At 41.8% G+C, this 22,935-nt stretch overlaps 1 protein-coding gene across 2 annotated transcripts in view; it reads right to left on the bottom strand.

Annotated features, from left to right (window-relative positions):
• Positions 1–276: 276 nt before the first annotated feature.
• The window catches only part of PACRG (parkin coregulated), a 234,919-nt gene continuing 212,260 nt past the window's right edge, over positions 277–22,935 (bottom strand). For both annotated transcript variants that reach the window (XM_083496651.1, XM_083496650.1), the window contains one exon: positions 277–606. In XM_083496651.1, coding sequence (XP_083352777.1) covers positions 446–606 — 161 coding nt within the window. In that variant the 3' untranslated portion in view covers positions 277–445. The remainder of the gene's footprint in view (positions 607–22,935) is intronic.

Genomic DNA, 22,935 nt, shown 5'->3' with positions numbered 1-22,935 from the left:
AGTTTTATTGTGAGTCAGAGACCATTATTCTGACCAGCTGCTAGAGAGTCACTGCTGAACCGCTGCTTCTCCTATTAAGCAGTCAGCATAAACTCTCCTCGTTACAGTCTCTGACATCGCCCCCAGGGCAAGAGGACACAGAAGAGCAATTGCCAAAATGCGTACGAAAATTATAGTTTTATTGTCCATACAACTGAAGGTTCGACTCTGGCTCCTGCTCCACTCCGCTTTTGTGATAAAGAAGCAATTCACAGGACAAATAAGCACAGTACACTATTGTAATCAAAGAAACAGGCACTATTTATGTATTGGAAAGACTGGTTCACAATAGTACCACACAGTCTAAAGGTCCAGAAGCTGCTGTTTTAGTAGATGCAGGGAAAGAATGAGGAACAGAACATTTGACAGAGCTGGAGAATGTAAATAGCCTCACTCCTTCTGTTTGTTAGTTTAACAAGCATGATTGGTAAGTTGGAACCATGTATTTAATGTTTATGTAGGCATCTTCACCACCATAGCGCTCAAAGGCTTCCAGTGTCTCTTGAATCAAGTCTCCAATATTTTCACGCTTCTGCTGACTGTAGTCAATGCCATCTCCCGAATTAACTGATTGATTAAAAAAAGAAAGAATATATTAGGCTAGATGGTCTCGTGGAGATATCACAGCGCAACCTTTGCTCTAGAAAATAATTACAAGCAGTGCAAACTAATGGTAAATTCATCTTCATCTGAAAATATAGGAGGTGCCCAACAACAACAACAATAACACCCTGGTTCTGCTGCACACAAACTTGTCAGAAAGCCTTCCATGCAGACTTCACCTTATCAGCCATACGTACCAGCAGGAGACCATGTTCTGCCAAAGTAGCTTCTCTCTGTACAGTAGACTGCAGATGCACTGGCATAGCACATGTGCCATTGGAAATTAGAGCCATCTCTATGTGCCCTAAGGCTGTAGATTTTTGCTGCAGCAATAACGTAAGGGCAGAATCATGAAATCTTAGGGATCTATTTACAAAAAGAACCTGAGCCTATTCTTATTTCCCCAGTTATTTCATCTGTCCACTGCTGGTTTCTATCTTTGGGGGACACTGCAGCTGGTGTGGTCCTACGTGTCTATGCCTATGACAGGGGAAGCCAATGTTCCACTTTCCTGATGTTGCTGGACTCCAGTTACAATCAGTCCAGCCAGCCTGGCCAATGGTCAAGGATTATAGGAACTGTAGTTCAACAAATCTGGAGGGCACAGTGTGGGCTACCCCTACTCTGCGAAGTCCCTGTTAGGATGATGAGCTGAGGTAGGCCAAGCTCAGGAGCCAAGAGAGAATGGGTGTACTACTCTCTCATCTAGGTAATCACAAAAGGTCAGGTACTTGGTTTTAATGTCCAGTTTGGCCAATCAGGAGGCTGCCTTATTAACTAAGGGGCTTGTGCTGGGTCTACCTATTTCCTACCAGCCTGAAGAGGACTTGAAGGCCCGATCCCACACAGTTCTGGATAGCTCACCAGGCAGTCTTTGCCTCTCTTTCTGAAGCTGCATTCTAACTTGACGCTTCTGAGAAAAGGGCAAAGGGCTGAACACATTACAGATTATTCCAAGGGACCGGTCCCTGCCAAACACAAGATCCATTTGCTTATTGAGACTGGAAGAAAGGGAGCTGTGGTTTGTTGCAGAACAGTCATTTTGAAGAAAACCACACAACACAAGCAATGTTGGGGTTCTGGGAAAAAATGTGTTAAATTAAGTCAGCACCAATAGGGCAAATTATTTGAGTCCTTATATGGAATAACAGTCTTTTCCATTTACTCTGCTGCGAGGCAGCTTGGGAAGTAACTGGTAACACATATCTGAAGTGAGATAGTATATCCGTTCTTGCAAGAAAGAAAGTCTAGATGCCTGTGCAAATATGGAACAAATGTAAAACTTGGATACATAATCCTTCGCCCAGGACTTTGATGAGACTTGCGCTCTGATTCTAAACATATTTATTTAGAAGTAGGCCTCACTGACTTCACTGGAATTGCTTCCAAATTATTTTCCAAGCCCTTACTTCAGTGTAATCTCAATGGAAAATAATGTGACTACTCTGGAGTAAAAGGTTAATATATCATGGCCATATAAGGGAACATCCTACAACCCCCTTCAGCATGAATATATTCAGAATCATACCAAAGATAATTTGGCAGTAAGTACTGGATGATTTAGAGGTTTGGCAATAAGACAGAGTTTTTTAGTCCCGTATATCTCTGGCTCTAACCCAGCATGGATATATAGTGACTGAAAACAGTGATTGCCTGAAGGTTATTTGATGGCTCATGTGACATTGGTTGGGCTCACTTTTGTTAATAGCAGACAGGTGTCCTCACCATAAAACTCAACGTCCCTCCTAACACTATTTATCCATTCTGTTGACAGTGTCAGAGAAGCCAGAAGAATCTTGTAGGAAGCCAAATAATCTTCTCCTTGCTTGACATTCTCTTCGGAGCCAAGGAGCAGTGAGGGTGCAAGGACAGTTTTCTTTCAGTCGTGTCTCTTGAAACATTAGCCCATTAGATCTGATCTATGAGGCTTCACTTCAGGGACTGTTCAGATGCTGCTTTGCACATTTAAAGCATAGGACTTCCCCTAAAAGAATCCTTGGAATTGTGGTTTTCCCCTATAGATTCCAATCACCCTTAGAAACTACAGCTACTGTGATTTTGGGGGGAAGTCATGTGCTTTAAATGTGCATTGAATGTGCTTTAAATGTATGGTGTGAAATTGCCCTAGGTCAGGAGTGAGAATCAGGCTAATGAACTCTCTTACTGTACTCAGAAATTAAGCAGGAGATTTCATGTCTATTTGAGCACAGGATCTTCTCAATTTATTACTTTCTTCCTTTGCTTGCACTTAGACTCATCCCAAGTAGAATGCTAGGAGCAAAGCAGCATTTTAACAGTTCTTCACTCCAGCGGCAGCTGATTAGTAGGTTGATTCTGAAGTGGGTCTCTTGAGTTACATGCCCAAAATAAAACACATGCTTCTCTGCAAGGAGCTGAGCCACAATGACACATAGGGTGAGATTTTGCTATATTACATCAACAATGGTTATTTCAATGCACTTTATTGGAGGCCTAGACCAATGGTTGCTTTGTTCCCTCCCAAACACATGTCCCAAGCATGATGTCAGCAACCTCTGATTCCCTGGATGTTACTGCTTTTCAGCACTCCAAACCCATCCAACACTTTCTGACATTACAATAAATTACATGTGGAGGAAATCTCATGGAATTATCCATTCCAATGTCCATGAAATAGGTTCTTATAAACCTCATGAGAGAACACAAGGAGGACTTGAACATTTTCACATTAAGAAAACACAACAATGTTATATCAAAACTGGGTCAGTGAGCACAGGCAAAAGGAATGAACTAGAACACCAGTCCGGAAGATAAACAGCTCACAGTTAAAAGGTGTAAACATAACATATAGATTATATGCAACTCCCAGGTCTAATGTGACAAATTCATGATAGTGAGAGCATGACCAGATGCCATTTGAAATAAGCATTTATATGGGCTATCTTTCACAAACAATTTATGTCAACACCTTATTAGTGATTTTCCAATCCATTCCTTGGCTTTATCTGTGCCAGTGCAAGTCATGAGTTGCATCTTCATACCTAAATGGGATCACCAGTGCAATGTAGAATTATGATGATATTCCCCCAAAGTTGATGGGCATTGCCATTCAATTGGTGTGTGCACTGCATCTTGTGACTGATTATGTAGGGTGGAGGTACCTGCCCCCCCCCATATTTTATTCAAGTTGGCACCCCTGGCATCTGATGATGATCGCAGAGTCCGGGATGGTTTAAATGTCACCCTTCCTTGAAGAGAAACTCTGGCAACTATCATTTATTATGTGAACTTTCACAAGGATAATTGCTGGTCTTAATTCTTGAAAGGAAAGCAGTAAAATACTGGTATATTCTCTGTTTCCTTCACAGTATTAGTTCTTTTTTAAAAAAAAAAGTTGAACATGGAACCCTCTCAGGTGCCACAAAACTCAAGCTCATGTTAGGCACTGGATCTCTGCACCACTGGAGCTGTGGAACAGAGGAAGGAAGGACAAAGAGTTCCACATTAGGGCAGTCCCACAACAGTGAAATCAGGTGCCACTGAAGGGTCAGTCTGGTGCCGCTGGCTAATTTTGACCTTCCTGTCATCCATGGTTCTCACTGGCCCTTAGGCTTGACCACTGCATTCACCCTTAAACATGTGTCTGCCTTAAAAAATGATTCTGTTTGCTCTTTCAAAACATTTACCACTCTAAAATAGCAAAGACACAAAGCTAGAGATTTGGGTTAGCTCTGGGTAAGATAAACATACTTTGCAACTGTGCTGATGGTGAGACATGGTGATAGCTTGATCTGATGCAGACAAAAATCAGTAAGGATGCCAGGCTAGCAAAATAATTCTACAAGAGATGACGGCTCGGAGGACCGAGTAAAAAAATACTCCAAAAGGGTCAGGCATAAGAGAATGAGCTATAAAGGATGGCACAAAGTGATGCACAGACTATCATTACTGACAATGCATGCCACATGCAGAGCTCATATCCTCAAGACAGCCATTGTTCCTTCTAATTTCATGACACAGTTTATAAGTGACGCTACTGAAAGGCTATTTCAGCAAAGAAGACTCCCGCTATGCTCCACAATAGTTGCCCTACACAGCTACAGGAATTAGCAAATCTTTCAGGCAAAGATGGGGATGATTACCCATCAGGACAACATCCACCCCTGCATTTGCCAGCATTAGACAGATGAGTCATACTGATTTCCTCAGCACACCTAAGGCTAAGTATCTAGTCATAATAATAATTAGAATGAGTACATGGAGGGGTGGGAGAACCCTCGCCACTGGTGCGCAGCAGTCTCAGCCTGCCCTTCTCTAGCGTAATGTTATTTTCGTGTTATTTATTGTATAGCGAACATGTGGGCAACCACAGAAAAAGCTGTACGTAAGATGCCAGAACCTGGATTGGATTCAAGCTGTTTATTGAAGCTTCCCTTAGTGGCAGAGAATTAATCAACATGAAGGAAATTTCAGAGAGCACATCTGTCATGCCACACTCCCCAAGTGAAATGTCTTGCAGACGCAGCATGCAGCAAAGGGCTATTGTCCTAGGAAGCAGCAGTGTTATTATTACTGTGCATAGGAAAAGATTTTGCTCAATGCTGGGCAGAACTGCTGATCTAGAGAACTGGAATTAGAAATGGCAGGAGCTAGAATTACAAGTAATTCCCAGATTAGGGCATCAGGCTTCTGTCTGTTATTATCCACATAAAGGTACTTATTATATTAAAAGGTGAGTTTGCGTTTTTATATCCCTTAAGAGCTCTTTCAGATGATGGTACCAGAGGTGAGGCAATTCTTCCGTTGTGATTGTGGAAGGCCAGTATGATGCAGTGGTTAGAGATCTGGATGCAGGCCAGGAGACCCACACAGCCATGAAGTTCACTGGGTGATTTTTTAATATATTTATTTATTTTAGGCAATTCTATCTTTGGGCCATGAAAGCTCCCTAAGGTCCTTAGGCCAGTCATTGTGTCGTGGCCTATCATATATCAAAGGGCTGTTGTGGGAAAATAATGGGATAAACCCCAGGTATGAGCACTCAAATCCTTTGAAGAAATGTAAGATAGTGTGAACAGAAACAAAACAAACAAAAGTTTCAGGACACACACACAAAAAGCAGTACTTCTTCACATAACACATAAGTAAACTATGGAATCTGCTTCCTCAAGAGGTAGTGATAGCCACCAACTTGGCTGACTTTTAAAAAAGGATTAGACAAATTAATGGAGGATGGCTATGTTCTACCTCTGCTGTTAAATATGGGGAATTAAAAATGGAGAGAGTGCTGCTGTGCTCAGTCCCTATGCCTTCTTCTGGCAACTTCTGCAGGCAAGCTGGTGCCAAACATATTTCTCTGCTTTCCTTTGGACCACAAAAGTGAGGCCAAGAAGTGGGTCTTGTTGTCTGGGCAACCCAGGACCTCCATTCACACTGCCCCGATTTGAGCCCCAGGGAGGTCACTTTGGTGCTGCAATGCAGAGGTTTGACTTCACTGCTGGAGGCACACTCCATTGTCTCTCGAGACAGATGGATGTCAACAACTACTTGCTGGCTTCCCATGGGCATCTGGTTGGCCACTGTGAGAACAGGATGCTAGGCTAGATTGGTCATTGACCTGATCCAGCAGACTGTTCTTATGTAAACCAGGTCAAATGCTTGTGATATTGCCTGATGTAGAAGGAGGACCCATTACCTGTCAGGCTAATAATGGAGGAGGATTTTAAATTGCTTCAAAATTTTCAGATTTTTGTCTCGGCATTTTTCTAAGAATAAATATTATTATTTTTAAGTGTTCATAAATACAACAAAACCTTGATTTTTGTAATAAAGATCACCTATTATTGTAGAGATCAGAAATGGAATGTATCTGAAAAGTCTGGAAGGGCTATAAAGGCTCAGCCCACCAGTTCCATCACTATCCAACTACAATCCAATAAACATACATGACAGTATGAAGGCTATGGTTACCAAATCCTCCTCTTTTTTCTATGGTTCCTATGCAAATACTACCTTGCTCTCAGTGCCACAAACCCTGCTCCTACATTCTCCTTTTTGGGCAATGAGAAGAAGCACTGAACAGCTACCAAGCATGTCAGTCTTCCCTTTGCCATCCCCAATAATAGGTTGGGGGGGGGGAGAGAGGAGTTTTTGTTTCACATAGCCCCTGGATGAAAAGTTCCTCCATCTTAGGGATGTTCCTATCCCAAGAGGAAAGTGACCACCTCTTTTCTTCTTCTTCTGGGGCAGAGTCATGTCTATTGCTAGAGACTCGATGGATCTTGCATTACACACATCTCCCCGGTCTTTCTTCAGACCATAGTAGAAGAGATGCATGCATGGCACTTGGCTGAGTTGGAGGAAACAATCCACAGGAGTAAATGAGATCTATTCATATCTATGGAAGTTCTTGATGGTTATAAAATGTACTACAGACTTTTCTGTGGCTTATTAGCTTCCGCTTCTAAGCAGAGGCAGCCGTCTCTATTCAAGATGTTTTAATCTTTTGTATGTGTTCAAACACCTCTATTCAAATCAATGATATATACTTGCCCTTGAAAAGACCTTTCCTCAAGGTCTTATACTTCATGGAAGACATAAATTGAAACTGGAATGGCTGTGTAGCCAGAAAGGTAGAAAAAGTAACTTCCCAAGATTTTAATAGTTCAAATCTGCCCGGGGTCTTTTTGAAAAGAAAGAGATTCAAAGAGACTACTGAAGATCCTTTGAAGCAGGTGCTAGAGTTCCAGCTTAAATCCTTTTGTCAAAGGCCATTCAACCATTTCAATGGAGAAGGCACAAAAATGTGTTCTGTATTGGTCTTGCTCCTCAGAGGCTGTATTGATCGTGGTCATTATTATCAAAACTGAACAATTCTGTTCAAGGCAAGTCATGAAACATGTAATTAAAACAAACAGAGATGCACACAAAGCACAGAGAAAGATCAATTCCTCAACTTCATGCATCAAATCAGGACAAATCAAAGCAATCTTTCGTGCAAAGATAACTGCTATCATCAGATGCTTCACAGCTTATGCCAGCTAGATTCTCTCCTCAACTACCTACTGGCCATGAGTACTGTTGCTGTCTGTGGCTTGGCTCCTAAGGTAAGGAGCTCTTACCTTAAGCAAGTTTACAGAAATGAAGTTCCCTGCATCCTACTGTACTTCCCAAAATTTAATAGCAGCTGAACAAGTAATGTTTTTGTGGATGTGTGGGAAGCCTTGTGCTACAGTTTTCAAGCTTCCACTCAAATTAGCGTGCTGCATAAATATATTCAATGAACAAAAAACCTTTCAGTTTAATGTGTTGTGTTAAGGGCTTTCCACATTCACTCAAGCTCCAAAATGCCTGGAAATTATACTCCAAGCTCTACAGCGCCTTCCTCAAAGTTTCTCTCTCTTTTTTTCCAAAAGTGATATCATGATACAAGATCAGGATTTCAATTAAAGTTTAGGGAGAGAAGTACCTTCTACTTATATCAAGTATGTTTAGTTGTTCATATACCTAATTTCTGAAAAGGTATATGATATAAAGGTATATGGTCTGAAATTTCTGAAAAGGCAAGACTGGTCAATGATACAAGCTAACACTGCCATTTTATGGAGAGCTATTCCCAACTCCAGTCCCTTACATTTAGTTTACATTTAGCACAGTCTGCATATTTCCAACGCAATTCAATAACCAATAAAATCCAAAACTTGAATCTTTCCTGTACTATAGACTTAAAAAGAACTTTGCCAAAATCTCCACCCTGCCAGGGAAATCGGTGATCTTCCCATTTAGATGCTGAAAATACAAATACAAAACCGACTCATAATGTCAGAAGGCAATTCTTCCCTTATCAAACTTGTCTTTTCTCTGTAGAAACTAGGAAAACTAAGATTGAAGACATGATCAGCATTGTTTAAACCGATCTATTGTTCATGCTGATCAGTTTAAACTGGTCAAAGAATCAGTGATACAGAGTGCAAAGGTCAGCCCTAAATGCACAGTATGTCATGTATTTATCATCTAAAGGAGACAGATACATTTCTGCACATGCAACCTCCATTCAAACAATTTATATGAAATTCTTGAGTCAGCCCAGGACACTAGGGGTTCAAGAAATAGGTTGTATGTGTTGGTACAGATACATTAAATATATACTGTAAATATACAATAATTAACTTTGCTTAGGCATACTTTTTCTCATTCTTTTTCAAAGTCACCTAAGCTAACAGACATCATCACACTTTGTTGTGTGTGGAGAAGTGCTTTTAAAATTGTTTTTACTGTGAGAGTTGGAAGTCTTTATCCGCAGTCTCTGAACTGTGCATACCTTTTAGAGATGCCAGTGAAGTTCTCCTGAGCCCAGGAAATAACTGAAGGGGCTCATTAAAGCCCAACTCAAAGGACATGAGCTTTATGACCCCCCAAATTCTTTGATTCACTTTAAAATTGGAGCAAGAGAAGAGTTGTCATTCTCAGGTTCTTAACCCCCATTAATGTAATGGAGGAATTTGCTCCATTACATTCAATAGGATAAAACCAAAAAGCTGCAAGGGCAAAATTCAGGAGGAGTGGGAGGAAGGAAATCCATATACAATGCCCTTGCCCTTAGGGTATTTATGGAGTGTGGAACATGTATGGAATCGACTCTTCTAGGAGGGAGAGACAGCAGGAAAAAAGAAGTTTGCCAAAATGGTCCATGAAACTGCTTTATACCGTCTACCCAGTATTGCCTAGATCAACTGACAGAGGCCCTCTGAGGTCTTTCCCATTACTTGATCCTTTTAATTGGAGATGTCAGGGACTGAACCCATGATATTCTGCAGGCAAGCCACACACTGTACCACTGAGCTACCCCCAACTGTGAGGTCACTCTTTCTTTAACCAGACTTATAAGCGGGGTGGGGGAGGGGGGACTAGCAACTTGGTAAGGAATTGCAAAGAATTCTTGGTAAATAATAGCAATGCCTTATGGTGTTTTTGGTAACAATGTGAGTGCACTAGAAATAGTTTTTAACTATTTGTAAATGGCTGCTGTTTAAACAAAAATCTTGAAAAGGAGCCAGGACAGCAGCTGTTATCATGGCTTTCCATTTCCAGGAAACATTAGCAACATCACATGCAATCCATTCTAAGCCCAGAAGTCCCCCCCCCCCTTTTCTTCTTCTTAATTGAGATACTAAAATGAAAACAAAGCCACATATTTTTGTTAATGACACATGGCATATGCAAACACGTCTGTCCCAAGAAGAGACCAGTTGGGAGGGACAAGGTCTTCCTAAAATGATTGTCATTTAGAGTATTTGCCCTTCTCCAGCAATCTCAGCCAAACAACATGCACAGCAGGAGACAGAATCATGAAGCAAAAATCTCAGTGGCCTTGGTGCAGCCTTTGTACTCTTGCAAAACAATGAAGTAAGGCACAAATCCCACTTAAAGGACCAAAGGGATCACGTTTTGTCCCTGTATGTTATCTGCTGGAATTCATACAAAAGAAGAAAAACCTCATATACAGAAGCTACACAATTTATTTATATGGACAAAGACTGAATGGATTTAATTGCCCATGGTTTGAAATGCCTTTGTTGCATATTATGTCTGATACTATGTTCACTTGTAAATGGAGCTGAATTAATTTGTAATTAAAAGCACACAGTACAAAAACAACACAAAACAAGCATTATTCATTTGATAATGTAATATGAAGCAACAAAGCATAAGGTCCATCTAGGGCAATTGGTTTCAAAGGAAACCAGAATTGTGCATAAACATTATAATCATTTTTAAAAAATGCAAGTGTTCTCCCTTGGGATTCCATAAATTGGTTCTTATAAATTGGTTAACCCAATGGCAGGTGAAATGCTGTAGTGCTGCTCCCTCTCACAGAGCAACAGAAGATGCCTCAGGCCACATGCCAGGAGACTATAGTGCAGTACCTCCTCATATCAATGTTACCCAAGATTCCAGAGTGCCATTGACACTCAAGTAACATAAGAACCTGCTTTAAGATGAATGGTTTCCTCTTCTCTGTAGACTTTATTGTTCCTGTACTACATGGAATGCTGATGGAAAGAGTCCTTCAGTTTGGGCTCTGTTGTAGGATCCTGGCAGCTGATCAAGTGAGGAGAAGAAGGTGCAAACACTTAAAGTTATGGGAGCCGGTGATCTGAAAGCATTGATAGCTAAGTCATGCTAGGTGAGTCCAGAAGAAACTAGATGGGTGTTTCTGGAGCTATGTTCTGGAGCCAGGGAAGTCAATAATGCCCCTTATGCATTTGTTTAGCAGCCTCTGAGTGGCTCGCCACAAGGAACGGCTCTGCATAGATAGGAGTCATCTAGTTAGGAGTCCTAGCTAAACTTAAGATGATTTAGCAAGAACTATTGTGCAACCTCCATGCCCTCACCACAATGGAAACAGCAGAGGGGCCAGTACATGCACAACTAAAGCAATTGGACTAGCAGATGGGTGCCTTGTAAAATTGAAGGCATCTTCAGAAAACAGGCAAGATCAGTAATTTGTTTGTTTAAAAAGGGGAATGAAGGTCCCATTAGCAGGGCTCCTCTGATTCCAGCCTATACACATAATTTTGATCTACTTCTCTCTCTCTCTCTCTCTCTCTCTCTCTCTCTCTCTCTCTCTCTCTCGTGTGTGTGTGTGTGTGTATTACACACAGTTATTAAGAATTGCTACTATTTCCAATTTATCATTATTTTCAGATCATTCAGGGAGGGTAGGAGAGACATGAACCTTAAAAGCTTCCTTGGGAGCTTAAGGGCATCAACTTTCTGAAAGATATGGCTGCACAGAATTTGAGACCTTTTTTTTTGCACAGGACCAGAATTGAACACTTGTACTTAAGAAGGTTAAAGAACTGGCAGCAGTAGAAATTTACCCTGCTGATTTATCTTCAAAGCAGGTATAGTCCAGACAGCTGCAATATGAGTTTCCTTATAAATCCACAGCATAACCTTAATTCTGACCTCTGTGGGTGGGCAAAAGGGATTGGCATTTAATTCCTTACACCGTTTTCCCTTTATATTTTGTTATGGGCTTCTGGTTTTGCTTTTCAACAAAACCAGTGCATGTAATATGTCAGAAGTAGGCAGCCTTCACTAGTCTGGTTTATTTTGGGAGCAAGGCAAGAGTCATGATAAAGGGATGATGACTCAAATTTGCTGCTTTTCTTTTCTTTTTTGGGAAGACATTGATTCTCCTTCTAAAAAGCTTCCATTCCAAATTGCCTCTTTTTTTCAAATATAAACTCTGTGTATGCACACTTTACCTCTGAGTATATGACAACACAGTGCTTGTTTACAATGGTGGGTGTCAATTAGCAGGCTGCTCAAAAATTACTGAGGAAACTCTTGTCTGTTGTCTATGCCAGTCCACAACCCCTGAACCTTTGAAGCACTATGAGTGGAAGGGATGCAGCCCAAGTTCAAGCCCTTGTACTTCTCTATCCTGCATATCCCAGAGCAAGCTCCAGGCAAATCCTGTCCAATTAAGCTTAGTGGGATTTATATCCATGTAAGGGTGAGCTATGCTTTAGCTGTAATTTCTGGATATAAATATCCAAATATATATGGGGATGGGATTGCATTTTCTACATTTCCCCACAAAAATAAATTAATGTTTAAATATATGCTTAGAGCAGGGATGGGGAAACCTGCAGTCTTCAAGATGTTGTTGAGCTCCCATCATCCCTCTGTCTTGGCCATGCTGGCTGCAGCTAGTGGGAGTTGCAATCTAACAACCTCTGGAGGGTCACAGTTTTCTGCACTCCTGCTTTAAACAATGCCTCCTTAATTACTGATTAATAGAACCTTAAAAAGTAAAGGTAAAGGACCCCAACAGTTAAGTCCAGTCACAAACGACTCTGGGGTTGTGGTGCTCATCTCACTTTACTGGCCGAGGGAGCCGACATTTGTCCGCAGACAGTTTTTCCAGGTCATGTGGCCAACATGACTAAGCCGCTTCTGGCAAAACCAGAACAGCGCACGAAACCAGAGCAGCGCATGGAAACGATGTTTACCTTCCCACCGGAGTAGTACCTATTTATCTACTTGCACTTTGACGTGTTTTCGAACTGCTAGGTGGGCAGGAGCTGGGACCGAACAAACCGCTGACCTTCTGATCAGCAAGCCCAAGGCTCAGTGGTTTACACCACAGCACCACCTGCTTCCCTAATAGTACCTTATTCCAGATTAATAGATTAAGAATTCCACTTATTATTTTATCGTTGAATTTATAAATGTGGACAGAAGTTGCACACTTTATACTTTAGGCTATGTGATCATGGGCTAATCATTACCATCACATATCTATGTTAGCCAGTAACATTGATAAAATAATGGCTGGGACAGAGGCACTGGTGCAAAATGCTAAAATAGACACTACAGCCCAATTCAGTTTCACTAAAATATATATTGCAGAGTTAAAATAAGGCTAAAACATGGTGAGGAAATGACAGAGGATGTTTGTCTTCTCTTGGAGGGAGCTGGCTGGGATCCCTCCCCCCATGACCCTCTGGGTATCATCCAAAACTGGCCTAGTAGCCTAGAGGACAAATTTTGCCACAGCTCTTCATCCTTCATCTTCATCAGAAAGGAGTCTGAAAAACTGCTTGGAAAACTGAGGTCAAGCCTCTGACCTGAACTGATTCCTCCCTGCACCCCAAAACCTAGGATCTCATCATCACACTCATCGTGATAGAAGGTACAGAAGAGGGTGAAGTGTCCAGGAGAGGTCATTGTAGTGTAGAAAGACTGGAGGTTGACTGTGCCATCCAAGTCCCCACCTATTCTTGGAAAGAAGGGAGGGTCTCCCCTCCCCCACTCCAGTGCGCAGAGTTGATAAGCACAAGGAAGCATTGGGGAAGCATTGGGGAAGCTGCAATTCCTTCTGGTAACCCTGTACAGCAGAGCTTTCCCAACTTTTCACATTGATGACACGCTTTTTTTAGACATGCATCCTTTTGCAACACAGTAATTCAGTTTTACTAGCCAACCAGAGGTTAAAATAATCCCTTTCTAGCCCCGGGAGGAGTGCGGGAAGTGTTTGCATGGTACACCTACACACTGCAGCCGACACACTAACATGTCACGACATACAGTTTGAAAAGCTCTGCCACAGCAAGAACCTGTGACCCCCTAGCTGTTGTCAGACTATAACTCCCAATATCCCTGACCACTGGCCAGGCTGCCAGGGACTGATGGGAATTGGAGCCCAACATCCCCTGAAGAGCCATAGGTTTCCACAAATTTGAAAGATATATTTGCACAACCAGTGCCAGGCCTGGGATCCTATTCAAATGTCAGTCTTTAATAGATCTCAGAAAGAAATGGTAGCCATGAACCCATGAGCACTGCTGAAACTCATCACACTAATGTGACCAGAATCAACGCCTTCCTTCTTTGTTAAGTTTCTGGAACCTTTTCCTGTCGCAAGACATCATGTCATTTCCTCCCAGACACCGGCACTTGTACAGAACAACATACCACTCTAGAAATATTTCTGATACCAGAAGAACATATGCTTTGGCGTATAAGCCAACACACTGTGCCTATTGCTTTCTTTCATTTCATGTTTATGGAAGGGCCTGCAATTTACACACTGGATCTGGTATTCAGAGACTTCGGTTCTGCCACCCATGATAGAGTGAAGATAAAATTTGTACACCCCCCTCCACACCCCATGCATTGGTGAGAAGCACAGAGTGATGTGGATGACTGCTTTAGGTCAATACTGCCTAGTTTCTAGCAGTCAGGAAAACCACTAAATAATACCACAGAGTGCAATCTGTTTGAATATTTGTCAGCTTAAGTTTTCCCATCGTATAACACACAAAAAGTATGAGCTGTCAAGGAAATCTACTGACTGGAAATATGCTTCATTACACTTGGAAGATCATCCTTGGGCATGCATAAGCCTGCATTAGAAGCAAAAGAACAGCTATTCGTGTAGACATTTAAGTTTTAATAATATATGCTAGTAAAGCAAGGCTAGTTCAAATGGTTTTTAGAAAGCTAATTCTTCTGATCTCTTCATGAGAATATTTAAAAGTCATAATATTGTATTATACTTCCCCTGCCTTCTTTGGGTAAAATCTGCAAAATATTTATAATGCCCAAGAAAGACACTCATATTGGATGCAACTTACTAACAATGCTGGAATTGCAGTTCCAAGTCATTCAGAGGGAAGCATTGTATCAGAAAATATTAATAAAGATGAGTGAAGAGTGAATACAGCAGCTGATGCAGAATGGTGGCCTTTGGAGGCAAAAAGTCAATGAACGTTATACTAAAGAGGAAGGAACGAACTATGCAAGTCTCTATGGATTCATGTTACTAAAGCCAAACAAAGAGTCATAATTTCCTGACCACTCAAGACCAAGATATTTCAAGACCGTTCATCAAGATCGTTCATGTTACTAAAAGCAGAAACTAGGATTGCCACTTTCTCCCTTTGAATTTGTGTGTCTTTAAAAGGTTGTGTGACAGACAGAAATGAAATCTGTTGCAGAAAGTGGGTGAAGCATTGCTCTTGGGGTTTATTTATTTTATTAACTGCATTTATCTACCACTTTTTTTGGCCAAAACACCCAGAACAATTTACAATTAAAAATATCAGAATAAATAAAAAGCTACAAAAATATTGTCAGGGCAATTTCAAGAGTTGATTGCACAGGCTCCCTGGGCACGGCCTCTTTGGCTTTGTGGCAAAGTAATAAGATGACATGGACCAGAATGCTGCTGCCCATCACTGCCACAGGAGGAGGTCCAACAGATGGCATCTTGCCATGCCCGCCCCCTCAAACCTGGAGATGACCCTGAGCCTCCTATTGAATGAATCACTTTGCTCATTTCTGTAAATCAAAATGTTTCTTTCAAGAAACAGATTTAAAATGTACTGACAGAAGAGCAGAATCTATGTGAAGACACATGCATAAAAGAGAAAGGACTTAAATCCTTTTAAGGGCATTTAAAAAATAAAATTAAAGTGGTAATATATGGAGACCAAGGTCGCGGCTCCCAGGGTAATAATTTTGTGGGACAGAAAACACAGCATCAGAATCCCATGATCACACAGTTTTCCTGTACAGTTTAATTGCTTTTCAATGTAAATGAGCCGGGGGGGGGGGGAGAGATAATGATTACACATCCATAAAAAGAAACAGCTACGCTTCCGTGAAGTTCTGCTATCTTTGTACCGAGAACGACAATTTTAAATTTCAAAGAACCTGTCATATAAACTGCAAGCCACTTAATGGTTAGTCTAAAAGAATTTTGAGAGAACTACATAAAAGTCAAGGGAAATGAAGAAAGAGCCGGGGGGAAATAGACTAATACGGTTTCATAGTGGCCAACCAGAAGCCTATCAGAAGCCCATAAAGGTAACAGCCTACTTCAGTGATCCCGATTCCCATTTCAGAGGCAGAGCTCAGTTCAGATGCTTGTACAGTATCTGCATACTATGAAATCAACAGATTAATTTACAGGAGAAGCTGGATCAAGCCCAATGATGGTGCCTTGTGCTTCATTTTAGTATGCATGGGTGAACATTACCCTTGAAGCTTGAGGTTCTAAAGGAGAATACCATTTGAGAGCATTTGAGTAAAAATAAAAGGAGAGGTAACTAATAGCCATATCCTTACAGGAGTCTGCTACAACTGGCAAACCAGGCAACCAAGACTTAGATGATGCCATCCATGATTAGATTACCAAATTTTCAAAGAGAGACACAGTGGTAATGAGAGGCTTCAGTTCAACTTGCTCAGGCTTGCAAGAGATGTTTACAAAAATAACAAAAAAAAAAGTTTATTTGGCTATGTCTGGAACAAGAGGAAGAAATGAACAGGTAGTTTTGCTGAAAAGAGAACATGGATAAATGTTAGAGGGGGATGTACAGAATGCTGCTTAACACCTCTGCTTTCTCCCACAAGGAAAACTGTGCTGAGCCTGGCAAAAAGAGACTGAACACCAAAAGGAAGCAGCCCAAATTAGGTAAAGAGGGGTCATAGGAGTACTTAGCCACTCTAACTTAATTCAAGCTTCATGGTCTGGTGAATCAAAGAATCATAAAATTGTAGAGTTGGAATGGATCCCAAAGCTCATCCAGTTTAACATCCTGCAATGCCGGAATCTCATCCAAAGTATCCATAACAGCTATTTTACTTTTCAGAAACTCCCATTCATCTTGGACTCCCTTCCTTTTGAGTATTTCTCACCATCCAGTGGTCCCTTAAGCTTTTTGAAATCAGCTTTCCTAAAATCTGGAGTGCACTCAACTTTCCCTTGGCTCTGTATCATGAAACTCAAAATGACATCACTTCCTCCCAAGGTTGTCAGTATTTCCACTTTGTCAATCAGTTCTTCCCTGTTGGTGAGGACCAAGTCCAAGATAGATGATCACCTTGTTGCTTCTTCCAACTTTTGGGAAATGAAACTGTCGGTAAGACAAGTGAGGAATTTGCTGGAACTTACATTCTTGGCAGAGTTTGAGTTCCAACAGATAGCAGGGTAGTTGAAGTCTTTCATGCCTGCTATTGCTCTCCTTTTTGAATGTTTGGTAATTGCATCCTAGGGTACGAAAGCAATTTGCAGGTGTGATTTCAGGGTCTCTTCTATAAATTTTGAAGAATAGGTTAACTGCCACAATATGAAGTGCCATATAGATTGGCAAATGCCATCCCCATCTTCAAAATGGGGGAAGGAGAAGATCCAGGAAACTACAGACTGGTTAACTTGACAATTATAATTGGAAAGGGCCTAGGGTAGATTCTTCAGCAGTCAGCCTGGGAGCCTTTAGAAGAACCCCCACTGTGCAGTTATGAAACCAGCATAGGTTTCATAAGAAAATGTCATGACAGACTAAAATTTTCTCCCTTTTTAGAGTGACTAGTCTGGCAGATCAGTGGCAGATTCTTGATGATCTGGGGTGGTTGGTCATATGAGACCCCACTTTCAACACAATTTGTGCCTATCTCAGGAGAACCTGGCTATCTGTTAGCATCTTTCCAAATGGTAAGGAAGGCTTTTACCACAAGTCAGTTGCATTTGTGTGGCAAAATGTATTCACCTGATCCCTCTGAGCAAGCTGTGCTCCAAGCTCAACTGAGTGCAAGATGTAATACTGAATTTAAAGAAGTCTACTGTTGTTTGAGAGCACCAATGCAGGGAGCAGAGAAAAGGCAAGAAAGTGAAAAGCGTGTTCATCAGCGGGGAAAAAATGTTGTTTTACCACACAGATAATAGTTCCCAGAACTTATTTTATTTGGAATTTACTATATCCAATTTTTACCTGACAAAAAATTGATGCCTAACTGGTATATTAAATATTTTTATGCCACAGAAGAAGTAATTAAATTTTTCTTAAAATTACCATTACAAATGAGCAAGAGCTGTATACGTTTGAAACTCATTTTATACTGTGAATTACGAATCAGGACTAGGCATCAATTATATTCTCCTTGATTCCTTCCAATCCTATTATCTAATCAGTGTAGCATCCACAGGACTTTATAATTGATCTTCTGGAAGAATAATATTTCTGTAATTGTATTACTATAGAGCACGATGCGATATCGTTGTATAGAGGTACTTTCTTATTAAAATCTAACACTAAAACAGGGCAAACCAAAGCCAAAACCAAAACACCACCACCTTTGACAAGAAGTATTCATTTCCTCATCTAATTAACTGTTTAGGTAGGGGTACTAAGTCCAGAGAAATTCCTGTCTCAGGACACAGTGGAGGAGTGCGCCTTTGCAGGTGAAGTCAAACTGTTGGAAGGTTGCAGTGCCTGCTGTGGCTGTAGAGAATGATACAAGACAGACATGGGGCAGAAATCTGGCATCCAATTGTACTGCTGCAGATGCACCACAACGTTTCTGTTGGATATTGCAGAGTATAAGCAGACTTTCTGGAAGTATCTGGTTGCAAGCTGACAGGATGACCAGGAACAAAATGCTGCTCACTAGTAACTTGGTTACTTAGAGGTTTATTATTTACAGCAGACTCACAAGTTGCTATATACAAGATACAGACACGGATATTAACTCGCTCTCTGAACTCAAACTTCAGCTAACTCCAACAGACAGACCAACCACACAGAAGCCATGAGTCATCCTGCCTATATGGGTGACCACGACCAATAGCAGAGTCATTTCCAAGGTTCATAGAATCATAGAATCATAGAGTTGGAAGAGACCACAAGGGCCATCGAGTCCAACCCCCTGCCAAGCAGGAAACACCATCAGAGCACTCCTGACATATGGTTGTCAAGCCTCTGCTTAAAGACCTCCAAAATAGGAGACTCCACCACACTCCTTGGCAGCAAATTCCACTGTCAAACAGCTCTTACTGTCAGGAAGTTCTTCCTAATGTTTAGGTGGAATCTTCTTTCTTGTAGTTTGGATCCATTGCTCCGTGTCCGCTTCTCTGGAGCAGCAGAAAACAACCTTTCTCCCTCCTCTATGTGACATCCTTTTATATATTTGAACATGGCTATCATATCACCCCTTAACCTCCTCTTCTCCAGGCTAAACATGCCCAGCTCCCTTAGCCGTTCCTCATAAGGCATCGTTTCCAGGCCTTTGACCATTTTGGTTGCCCTCCTCTGGACACGTTCCAGTTTGTCAGTGTCCTTCTTGAATTGTGGTGCCCAGAACTGGACACAGTACTCCAGGTGAGGTCTGACCAGAGCAGAATACAGTGGCACTATTACTTCCCTTGATCTAGATGTTATGCTCCTATTGATGCAGCCCAGAATTGCATTGGCTTTTTTAGCTGCCGCGTCACACTGTTGGCTCATGTCAAGTTTGTGGTCAACCAAGACTCCTAGATCCTTTTCACATGTACTGCTCTCAAGCCAGGTGTCACCCATCTTGTATTTGTGCCTCTCATTTTTTTTGCCCAAGTGCAATACTTTACATTTCTCCCTGTTAAAATTCATCTTGTTTGCTTTTGCCCAGTTCTCTAATCTGTCAAGGTCGTTTTGAAGTGTGATCCTGTCCTCTGGGGTGTTAGCCACCCCTCCGAGTTTGGTGTCATCTGCAAATTTGATCAGGATGCCCTTGAGTCCATCATCCAAGTCGTTGATAAAGATGTTGAATAAGACCGGGCCCAAGACAGAACCCTGTGGCACCCCACTAGTCACTCTTCTCTAGGATGAAGAGGAACCATTGATGAGCACCCTTTGGGTTCGGTCAGTCAGCCAGTTACAAATCCACTGAGTGGTAGCATAGTCAAGACCGCATTTTACCAGCTTCTTTACAAGAATATCATGGGGCACCTTGTCAAATGCCTTGCTGAAATCAAGGTAGGCTACATCCACTGCGTTCCCTTCATCTACCAGGCTTGTAATTCTGTCAAAAAACGAGATCAGGTTAGTCTGACATGACTTATTTTTCAGAAATCCATGCTGACTGTTGGTGATCACAGCATTCCTTTCTAGGTGCTCACAGACTGTTTGCTTAATGATCTGCTCCAGAATCTTCCCTGGTATTGATGTCAGATTGACTGGGCGGTAATTATTTGGGTCCTCTCTTTTCCCCTTTTTGAAAATAGGGACAACATTTGCCCTCCTCAAGTCTGCCGGGACTTCGCCTGTTCTCCAGGAATTCTCAAAGATGACTGCCAGTGGTTCTGAGATCACATCTGCCAGTTCTTTTAATACTCTTGGATGCAGTTCATCTGGCCCTGGAGACTTGAATACATCTAAACTAGCCAAGTATTCTTGTACTATCTCCTTAGTTATTCTGGGCTGTGTTTCCTTTGCTGAATCATTTGCTCCAAATTCTTCAGGTCGGCATTGTTTTCTTTATCGGAGAAGACTGAGGCAAAGAAGGCATTGAGGAGTTCAGCCCTTTCTGTGTCCCCTGTTTGCATTTCACCATCTTCTCCTCTGAGTGACCCCACTGTTTCTTTGTTCTTCCTTTTGCTACGAACATACCCATAAAAGCCTTTTTTGTTGCTTTTAACCTCTCTAGCAAGCCTGAGTTCATTCTGTGCTTTAGCTTTTCTGACTTTGTGTCTACACGTGCTGGCTATTTGTTTGAATTCCTCTTTGGTGGTTTCCCCCCTTTTCCATTTTTTGTACACATCCTTTTTTAATCGTAACTCAGTTAAAAGTTCTTTAGATAGCCACCCTGGCTTCTTTAAGCACCTTCCATGTTTCCATCTCATTGGTATTGCCTGACATTGTGCTTTTACTATCTCCCTCTTAACAAACTCCCAGCCATCATGAACTCCCTTTCCTTTTAGTATTACTGTCCATGGGATCTCACCCAGCACTTCCCTAAGTTTTATGAAGTCGGTTTTCTTAAAGTCAAGAAATTGAGTCCTAGTATGCTTGGCTGCTCCTTTCCGCTGTATAGTAAACTTCAGAAGAGCATGATCACTCGCGCCTAATGATCCTTCCACTTCTACCCCACTAACCAGGTCATCAACATTGGTTAGGACCAGATCTAAAATGGCTGTTCCTCTTGTTGCTTCTCCCACTTTCTGGACAATGAAGTTGTCTGCAAGGCCAGTGAGGAATCTGTTTGACCTTATGCTCTTGGCTGAGTTTGACATCCAACAAATATCCGGGTAATTGAAGTCCCCCATTACTACTATCTCCCTTCCTTTTGCATGCTTGGCCATCTGTTCCAGGAAGGCATCATCTATGTCCTCCGTTTGGCTTGGGGATCTATAGTAAACTCCCACAAATATCAAATATCATCTGGAAGAAAACTCCTCTGCTCAGACTTTCTGGCCTTTGGCCAACTCACTAATTGTTTCTGTGAGAAAGCTGGATCAAAGCACGTAGCAAAATCCCAACCGTTTCTTTTCTCTGTGCTCCTCCCAGCAGCCATTCCTCCTCTGGTCACTGCAGTGGATACATGATCTGACTGTCTGTCTCCAGGCACTGTGGTCATCTGCAAGGGATTCCCACACTGTGGAGTTGATGTCAATCTTTGTAACAAAAAGTGGGTCTGCCAATGGACCTGGTGCCTGAAGCCAGCTCCCTGTGCCTGAAGCCAGCTCCCTGTCCTTTGGGGATCCTGCCATCTTCCATTTCTGTGGACATGACGAAGCCAGCATAGAGACTAAGACAGGCGTGTGCTGGGAATATGAGCTTGGGAGAGCACATATTTGTTTGAAACTCTGTCCTGCAATGTGATACCCAAAATCTTCCTGAAACAGCACATGTAGAAGGCATTGAGGCATCATTCTTGACAGTTGTAAGTTGCTCACGACTCACTTCCATAAAGCAGCATGTGCAACATGGTAGACCTTCACCTTGGTATTGGTTGTTAGCATCACATTCTCCCATACCTCTTTGGAGAGGTGACCCATAGCTGTAGCTGACTTGCCAATACACTTATCCAGCTCAGCCGTGATGGAGAGGCTACTGGTTATAGTAGAACTCACAGAGACAAAATTGTCTACCACCTCAAGCTTGTGGTCACCAATGATGGCATTGAGCAATGGTGACATCCTGACCTGGGTCGTTGGTCTTTGTCAGGCTGATAGTAAGGCCAAACTTCCTGAAGGCTTGGGCAAAATGGTTGGTGAGTCTCTGTAAAGCTTCCTCAGAGTGTGCTGTCAAGGCTGCATCATCTGAAAGCAACGTTTCTCAGATAAGAACCTGGTACACTTTTGTCTTGGTGTGGAGACCAAGGTTGAACAGATCGCAGCCACTCCTTGAATGAGCGTACACACCATCTTCAATCAAGCTGAAGGCACAGGAGAGCAACCAGGAGAAGAATACACCAAAGAGATTTGGGGCGAGAACACAGTCTGCTTCACACCGCTCTTTATAGGGAAGGCATCGGAGGATGAGCTTTCATATTCAACAGGTAATGTTGATGGGTAGATTTAAGTGCTCTTAGTATGATTGAGCAATAGCTCTGTGTAGGAACAGGTATTTAATTAGTTCCTAGTGTAGTATAGTGTAGTGGTTAAACCATGTCAAATTAGGACCTGGGAGGCGAGGGTTCAAATCCTCACTCAACCATGAAGCTCACTTTGTACAAAGGTGATTATGACAGCAGCCTAAAATTAAGGCCCATGTTGATTTTTCCAAAAGGGGCCCCTTCCCCTGTTGAGGAGTAATGGTAATTAACAAGAGTTTAACTTTCTTTCCTTATCTGTATTTTATGGCCCTGTAAATCTGCAGAGCGCAGGGAAAAGAGACAGCCAGATGTGAACCTCTTTTCCAAGAGACTCATATTTTTGTCATCAACACAGCATAATCCCTACATTTAATTAACTCCTTCATTCTCTTCTGATAAACTATGAATTTTTATTAGATAATAATCTCCTGTACTTTATGAAAG

The sequence above is a fragment of the Podarcis liolepis genome, assembly GCF_965112155.1.
Source record: "Podarcis liolepis genome assembly, chromosome: 3".
In the NCBI taxonomy this organism is placed as follows: Eukaryota; Metazoa; Chordata; class Lepidosauria; order Squamata; family Lacertidae; genus Podarcis; species Podarcis liolepis.
The sequence above is the reverse complement of the archived record's forward strand: the minus strand, read 5'-3'. Positions and strand labels throughout refer to the sequence as shown.